This window comes from Ricinus communis, chromosome 5, assembly GCF_019578655.1.
Source record: "Ricinus communis isolate WT05 ecotype wild-type chromosome 5, ASM1957865v1, whole genome shotgun sequence".
Classification (NCBI taxonomy): Eukaryota; Viridiplantae; Streptophyta; class Magnoliopsida; order Malpighiales; family Euphorbiaceae; genus Ricinus; species Ricinus communis.
In genome coordinates this window covers 4,368,838-4,378,302 of record NC_063260.1, presented here as the reverse complement: position 1 = coordinate 4,378,302, position 9,465 = coordinate 4,368,838, and the positions used below count along the sequence as shown (strand labels likewise).

At 24.6% G+C, this 9,465-nt stretch overlaps 1 protein-coding gene across 1 annotated transcript; it reads left to right on the top strand.

The window, feature by feature from the left end:
* The first annotated feature begins 7,695 nt into the window (after positions 1 to 7,695).
* On the top strand, positions 7,696 to 9,068 carry LOC125369980 (15.7 kDa heat shock protein, peroxisomal). Its single transcript, XM_048373503.1, has 2 exons — positions 7,696 to 7,984; positions 8,610 to 9,068. The coding sequence occupies exons 1-2, from the start codon at positions 7,846 to 7,848 to the stop codon at positions 8,894 to 8,896; spliced, it is 426 nt and encodes a 141-aa protein (XP_048229460.1). The 5' UTR covers positions 7,696 to 7,845; the 3' UTR covers positions 8,897 to 9,068.
* Positions 9,069 to 9,465: the final 397 nt, after the last annotated feature.

Below are 9,465 nucleotides of genomic sequence, written 5' to 3'. Positions count from 1 at the left end.
AAAAAATAAAAATTGTTATTAATTTGTAGTAGTTGTAATAACTATTATACTATATAATAACTTTATATTTATATAATTCATGAAAACCATATTGAGTGTTAGCATTTAAAATCTCATTTAATTTTTTTATAAAAATTTATAGTTAATATTTTTTATAAATGTGCCACATGTCATTTTCTCACTTGAAAATAATATGACATGGCTTCATAGAATTTTGTTGTAACAACTCGGAACCATATCATATGAGATATTTTCCGCTTTGACTCCGACTAGCCTCACAGTTCCTTTTGACGGGTTCGAGAACTTCCCATGAGGTCACCCATCCTGAAAATTCCACGAACCAAGCATGTTTAACTTTGGAGTTCCTACAACTGCACAGCCAAACAACCAAAAAACATCTCATGTAATTTAGTTCCAACTCTTTACATATATGTTATCAATCATTCCCGCCCCATTCTGATGTGCAATTCGATGCATTCATGTACTTCCGTACCTTAGAGTGTTGCCATCCTAGAAGCCTATCAGAAGCTGCTGCTTATCCAGGCATCCTATTCTTGCCCCAGCGTTCACTTCCCGCCTTTATTTGACAGCTTCTCTAGGCCAGGCTGTCACATACCCACCAGTTTTCGCCTGGTTCATCCTCGAACCACACATCTACTAGAGGGGTTTTGCTCTAATACTATTTCTAATGATCTGGAACTAGATCACATAAGATATCATCCGCTTTGCCCCCTATTGGCCTTACAGTTTTGTCATTTTGGTGGATTTGAGAACTTTCCAAGAGGTCACCAATCCTGAAAATTCCACAAACCAAGCATTTTTAACTTTGGAGTTCTTATAACTCCACAACCAAACAACCAAAGACGTCTGATGTAATTAGTTCCAACTCTTTACATATATGTTATCAACCATTCCGGCTCCATTTCAATGTGCAATTCAATTCATTCATGTACCCCCGTACCTTAGGGTGCTGCCATCCTAGAAGCCTACCAAAAGCCGCTCCTTATTCAGGCATTCTATCCTTGCCTCAGCGTCCACTCCCCGCCCTCATCGGACCGCTTCTATAGGTCAGGCTGTCACATTTGCCATATAGAGTTTCACATTTGAGAGGTTTAATTGAATTAAAGTTGAGTTCGGAAGATTAATTGCAAAAATGAAACAAGTTTAGGAGGGTCATTTATGTATTTAGCTATTATTTTATTTTTTAAAATATATATTATTATTTTATTCAAACTTACACGTTTTTAGATGATGTAAAATATACATATGTAACGTATATGATTGAAGGGTTTAAAACTAATAACCCGTAAGATTAAAAAATTCAATTGAATTAAAGTTGAGATAATTGGATCAATTGCAAAAACGAGATAAGTACAAAGATTCATTTATGTATTTAGCCATATTTTATTCATATATAATGAATTCCGTCCAAAGAATGGGCATTAGATTATTTTATTACTGCTATTAATAACTATTTTTATTCATATATTATATTTTCATCTTTAAATATAATTAAAGTACAAGTAAATAAGAAAGTTAAAAGAAAATATTTATAAAATTGTATTACAAAGTTTATAATTCTCAAATAATGAAACTTTTATTTTGTAAAATAATTTATAATTATTTACTTATTCTGATTAAAAATTTAATAGTTTTAAATATTAAAAAATTAATAATCATATTTTTATATCAATTTATATTTATATTTAAATAATCCAGCAAACATTCATATTAATTTTAATTCATATAAATATTTTATTTATGTAAAATGACTTCCATCCAAAGACGGGTATTAAGGTAGTTAAGTGTCTATAATAGCTCTAGCTTTTATCAATATAGTGCAAATATCTATTTAAATATAAATCACTAATCTTAAACAAAATTTTATTTAGTAGAATTTCACTATTTCAATCGAAATATTCTTCTAATGCAATATTATTTTTGGTTGTTCTTTATATTAGTGTTTATATGTTATTTTTCTTTGTATTCACTTTTTGTGCTATTAAATTTATTATGTACGAATCCTAATTTTTTAAACAATGATCTACTAAAATATGTTCTTTTCCTAATATAATAGAACCATATTCTTTTTTAATAGTTTTATCCGACATTGTTATATAATCATTAATAAAGGTCCTTATATTTTGTTCTATCAAATTATGGTTATTCTTTATTTTCTTTTTTGTTAATTGACTATAAAATCCCAATTGAGTTAGGATTTTAAGAAATTTATATATATGTAAAATTTTAATAATTGGAATTGTTATTATTAATAAAAAGTAAATAATTATCAAAATTCAAAAAATTATAAATATTTTCAATGCTGAGAAGCATGATCTTTAAATCATTTATAATGTTTATCTAAGTTTTGTTTACAGAACCTTTTTAAACTAATATTATAGAAATAATGATAAAAAAACTTCTTCAATTTTGCAAATAATGTTTTGCGTAAAAAAACAGAAGAAATCCTCTCGATTTCTCTCATGGAATAAAGAACTTTTAGGCTATAGAAACGGACATTTTCTAATTTTTGTGATTTTATTCATTTACCGGTATCAATTTGAGAATTTAATATGCTAATTTTGCACTTGATAATTATAAGAATATTAATTTCAGGATTTAGTTATTAATTAATAAATGATCAAATATGTGTGTAAATTGCAGGCTTTTGGATTTAATTTTTTTTTTATCCTTCTTCAATCATTGACAAGAATTAAGAAGTCAAAGAAGTCAAGTTTCATTCAAATTAATCACTTTCAATAACCGTTTTTACATAAATTATAAGTAAAAATGCAATAAAAAGGACAGTAACAATAGACGCAAGAATATTTATTTTCATAATCTCATCATTTCTTTTGAATTATAATTTTAGTTTCTAATAAAAAGCAATTTGATAAAATATTATTTTTAAATCTAATTTCTCAATATAATTATTTTAAAAGTAAAAACATAAAATTTAACTTTAATTCTTATATATAATAGCTAGTGTAAAACTATATAATTCAAGTATTGTAAATATTCAAATTTACATAATAAAATTATTGGCTTGTTTTTAATTAATATATAATAATTTGGGCATTATATGAAAAATTAAATTTTGAATTTATAACGTGGATGAAATATTAATGGAGAATATGATTTTTATGGAATATTAATAACGATTATTTAATCTAAGAACATCACCCAACTTGTCTGATCACAAAAAATGGTCATTGTTTTCTGATTTGAAGTAAAAAAATTGCAGTGTTTCCAACACGATCTGCCATGTAGGCCACCTAAAGCTCTGAATAGCAGAAGTCTGTTATTATTGTTTGGTTTCACCTTTGATTGGACATCAAATAAGAGAGATTTGAGGTTGCTGTTATCTTTGCATAATATTGTTGATACCCTTTTCTTTCTCAATCTCTTATTACTTTTTCTACAGGTAGAAGATGGTATTTGTGTCAGATGTCATTAGAAAATTACTTTTTATTTTTTTATAATTATCAAATTTGAACATATAAATTCAATTTATCTAATACTAAATTATGTTAGAAAATTATACATCCCATCAAAATATTAAAAGTTCAATCAGATTTTAATTTTTATTCATATTCAAAGCATTTTAGGAGTGTTACGCATATAGTTAACTTTTATACATTTTTTGGAAAAAGTATTGTAAGAAATTAGATCACTTAAAATTATTAATTTATTAAAAACAAAAAATCAATTTCACTAAAATTTGATAACAATTAGATTTTAAATGAATTGATACTTAATAAAAAAATTAAAAATTAGATTAAATTTTTTCTTGAAGTTGTACATTTAGATGTACAGTAACTTTCCTTATAAATTCAGTTGTACAAGGTTATTACTTTTAGAATTAGAAGTCCACTCGTATATATATTATTGATTTCAATAAAACTGTCGAGAATTAATAATTTCATCTAAACTTGTCTACATCTTATACATAATCTAGACAAAATTTTCACTATTTTAGGAAAAAATATTTTCTCTAAAAGAAAATATCTTATAATAGTCATAGTCATCAACCCGATCCGATCCAACCCGATCGAAGCAATTGTGAACCAAAATATGTTCCGATTTGGTTGTCTCTAAAATCTATTTTTATATCAATTCATCTTTAAATCGACAACTTGTTAGGGTCAACCGCTAGTCCGATAATTAATGATTCGATCACGGATTAAATGGACTAACTCTAACAAAAAAAAATTAAATGTTACAAGTTGGAATCCAAACATTTCACCGTCAAATAAGAATAAAAGTGATTTAATTGATAAGCAAAATTAACATTATTGATATTTTATTATAAAACTTATTTTTTTATATTCATTTCTCTATGTAATTAATTTTTAATAATTAAATATTTAATATTTATCAAACAATATTTAAAAAATTGTTTCTTATAATAACTTTTTATCTATACAAAATTTTATTTTGAATAATAGATACTTTTATTTTATTGTTTATGTGATTCTACAAATTTATTAATTATAGCATTTTAATCTTTCTAAAAAAATTATTTTAGATTTAAGAAGTCAATTAAATTCTTAAAATATGCTATATTAAATATGCTAATTTTTTATAATGCTAATAAAATCTATTAAATTTAGTGCCATATAATATATTTATAATTTATATTATAAAAGCTGTTTTTTTATATATTTTATAAATATTTTATATATTTAAAAAATACTAATGTAATTTTGATTTGATCCTCACTAATCCTAAACTTTTTCATTTGACCGATCAAAGTCCGAGCCAAGTTTAAAAATATTAATAATAGTAATTATTATGATTTATTAAATATTGGAGAAATTACAAAAAAAATATTGTTTTTTTTTTGAAATAATACCATTTATATGGTGAGGTTTTTTTTTTTTTCTAGGATATACAATTCACACTTTAAGAAATACAGCAAACTTTCATTTTTTTCTTTTTTACGAAATTGTATACAAAGAAGCTCTATTTTTCTTTTTTCTTTAACTCTTCTTATTCCATCATTTCTCTCTTACTTCTCCACTTCTTCACAAGAAAATTACCAACACTTTTACACAGTAATTAGCAACGTCATATGATTCAAAGAACTCAACTTGTTGTCGACGTGGATTGCTTATTTCGGTGGTACTTACTCCTTCGTTGGTCGCCTTTCCTTTAATAAAAACAACCACTCTCCCTCTCATGTCATATATTATTTGAATAATTTTATTTTTTATTATTTATTTATTTTTCTTTTCTCTTTCTGAATGATTTTCAGGTGGGTATTGAGGTGTTTCTATAAAAAAAAAATTTGGTTGTATAATTATTTAATTTTCATTTGTTAGAATTGATTTGTTGGTGTTTGATTCAAATTTTATATTGTCTTTGTTAAATAAGATGTGAATACATGTATTAATAAGTATAAAAATATTTTAGATGTCTTAAAAATGAATAAAATGGTAACTTATGTCTTCAAATTTTCTTGCCTTCTATCTGTTTGTTAATATGCTTGAACTATAGATTATATGTTTTTAGTGGGAAGAGAATGTCAGTCAATTCTATAGATTTTATAGTGGGGCAATAATAACTTTTAAAAATGAATAAGTTTATATGATTTACCCTTTTAGCATTAAAATGTATAGAGAAATAAATGATTGTAATTGATATTTGAACATCTAAGGTGTTTGATGAATTTTCTAATAATATATATCTTTTTTTTCTTTTGATGATGGTTTTAATGTGTATAGTGTTTATGAGTTTGATGTTATATTCAAAGAAATACACATATATTAATATATATGAACAAATGCCAAAGTATGTATATAGTAACTATTTTCATACAATTTTAGAAAGAAAAAATTTTATTTGTAACTTTATTATTTTGATATGCTAGAAATTTTTATGTTTTTTGTGCATACATTGTTGTTTTTTTATTTATTTTTATATTTAGAAATATATAATAAATAAGAAAAAAAGAAAAATGTATTTCTAAGATGATCAAAGGAAGAGTGTGTGTTTATTATACAACTAGTAAATAAATGAGATGGCATGGAGCATTAATTCAAGACTTGCTAGCTAGTTATTCAGTTTAATTCAATTTTTTTTCTTGTAATAGTGTTATCTATGTATGAACAAGAAATGATAAGACTATTTGAGTCGGCTAATAAATTGTATTAAATGATATTATATTTTGTACCTGATAATATTTGATAATATGTTTATCCTAAGAAATTAGTAACACTTTTTTTGAATAGTGGCCAAACTTACATGTAAGCATATACTAAAAAATCGAAAAATAGTTTCAGATATCATTTATATAATATATATATTAAATATATATGAAATATATACCAAGATCTGTGAAACGTATACTATTTAGTGTAGCTTTTTCTTGTATTTTTTATAAAAATATAAATATAGCAAGTATCTTATATATAAGAGATATATAATGTATTCTATTATTTTGAATAAATACTGATATTATATTTTTGTTATTGAAAAAAATTAAATTTCGGAATAAAATCATTTAAAACAAATTGAAACTTTAATTAAAAGTTATCTAACATATACCTAATATATGCTAACATATATATTTTATACCCAACATATAATAAAATAAGTGTAATGTATAGTATTGCTTAAGAGTTTACCTTTTTATTTTTATAAATATGCAATCTATATGAATTAAAATAGTTGCAGATACCAAATATATATTTAATGTATACCATATTTTGTTAAACATATACCATTTGCTGCTATTTTTAATTTTTTTAAAAGGTATAAGCATTTATAATATACTATAAATATATGCAATATATACTAAAATAAATATAATGTATACCAATTGTTAGAGTTTCCTTTTTTAGTTTTCTATATTTGAAAGAAATAAATAAATATATAAATATATTAAAATATTTCAGATATCAAATATATACTTAATGTATTTCATATTTTATTGAATGGATCTCATTTACTTCTACCTTTTTTGTTATATTATGTTATAAATGTACATAATATTTAATAATTTTATAAAATATAGAATAATAAAATAATTATTATAATACTATTTTCTTAATTTCTAATAATCACGAGAGTTATTATATAAATCTTAATTAAATCAATCAATTAAAACCGATATTATTGCTATTGAGAAAAATAATTTTTAAAATTAAAATACTTAAATTAAATAAATTAGAATTCTTAATTAATATATATCCAACATATATCTAATATATATTTTTTATTGTACATTTATAAAAAGAAAATTTATGATAATTTTTAAATTTTTTTTAAATAAATATGATTTATATGTAAAATAAATTATATTCTTAAAAAATAGTTTTAAATACTAGTTATGCATATATTCAATTTTTCAATAATTTAATATGCAATCAAATTAATATTATTGAGTAGATACTAAATATATCCTAAAAACATTAAAAATCATAAAAATTATAAAAAATAAAATAAAATGTTAATATATACTATTTTGTAAAAAATATATTTAACTGTATTTTTAAACTAATTTTTAATTTACAGTAATTTTTTAAAAAATACGTTATCAAAATGCGAAATTGCAGTCTAATGGGACCTAGAATAGATCCATACAGAGATCGTGAAGATAGCACATTAGCCTAACTATTAGAAATTACGTTACTTTTAACATTTTTTTTTTGAATATTTGTGAAAGAATCCCTTAAATATTTGATCTTGGCCCTTCTACAAAGCCCGAGGCAGAATGAAGATAAAGCCCAGAGAAGCTTCTGGATTCTCAAGCGTCACATACTCCCCGTAAGATAAATGCAAGGAAACTCCATTTCTGTGCCATAAACACAATATTTCAAAGCTCAATTTCTGCAGATAACAATGGCTGATGGTATCTATAGTCACCCTTTTAGGCGCCTTTTCTTGAACCCTCCTATCTTCCGTGAATGGTCTGGATCAACTGCTCTCTTGGACTGGCTTGAAACCTCTTCTGCACATATCTTCAAACTCAATGTTCCAGGTACAAACTCCCACTTCTCTTACTCTCATATCTACACTTTTCAATGCTTTTGCAGTCCAAATTTATTCTCTTTAGCTTGATTAGATTAATGGGCTTTATTTTCTGTCTTCTTTGCTGAATTCGGAACATGTAACTTACAATTCTGCATTCGATTTTGTCAAAGGAGTTAAAAGTTTTACTTCTTTGGTATTTTGTCAAATGCCCACCATGTGTTTGATACATTTTGACTTACTGGTGTGTGATCTTTTTAGCTTTAGAGGAAAAGAAATTGGCGTATACCGTTTGAAAAATGATTCTAACTAATATAAAATAGGAAAAGACATTCCTCTATCTAGTAGAAAACATTTAGGGGGGAGTTTGAATTGTGGGATTTTAGACGAATGATTTTGTAAAATTATTTAGCTTGCAAGTAAAAAATAGATTTTAAGAAATTTTTTAATTTTTTAATTCTTAGAATTTTAACTTTTTACTTGGGAAATGAAAAAGTCTAAGATTTTCACTATCTTAAAAGAAGAACAATGAATTATTATATTATTATTTTATTCTAATATTATCTTTAATAAATTTATTTTTATTTCGTAGTTATTTTCCAATTGTTTTAAGAAGATCCGTATTTGGTAAACAGGGTACAGCAAAGAGGAAATAAAGGTGCAAGTGGAAGAAGGGAACATTTTGCACATAAAGGCAGAGGTAGGAAAAGAAGAGGAACGAGGAAAGGACATAGTTTGGCATGTCGCAGAGAGAGGGACAGGGAAAAGGAACTTTTCTAGAGAAATTGAATTGCCGGAAAACGTGAAAGTGGATCAAATTAAGGCTCAGGTGGAGAATGGTGTGCTTACCATTGTTGTGCCAAAGGATTCAGCCCCAAAGCCATCTAAAGTTCGAAATATCAACATCACTAGCAAGCTTTGAAAAATAAAATATAAGCTACAAATGAGGATAATGTATTTGGCTTATGCACTGGTTCTTCAGTCGTGAAAATGCTGTGTGATATATATTACCAAAATGTTTAAATGTAATAAGGTTGTCCTAAAACTTAAAAAGACCCTCTAAGTATGCAAATAAAAGAAAATGTTATAAAAAATATTGGTGCAATAAAAAGATTTAACAAAAAAATTGTATTTATTTTAATAAAAAAAGTAATTTTAAAAAATATGATGACAAATATTTTTATTATTTTTGCACAGTTAGTGCTGTTGAATTTTTCACCTATATTTTCTGTAACGTGTGGAGAATATTTTATTATTTTATTAGATAACTTTTTATTTGAAGGTCATGTACATGGGTGGTGTCTCAATTTCCTAAATCTTGAGATGATTGTAAGAGATTTATAGCAGCTTTTATGTTTAATCAAGTATTTGAGATATTTAAGGCTGTGCTGTAGGTATGCACTTATTCGGAGTAAAATGCACAAATGTTATTATAATTTTATCCACATAGTTTTTTTTTTTTTTTTTATTATTAAGATTTTCAAGAAGAAT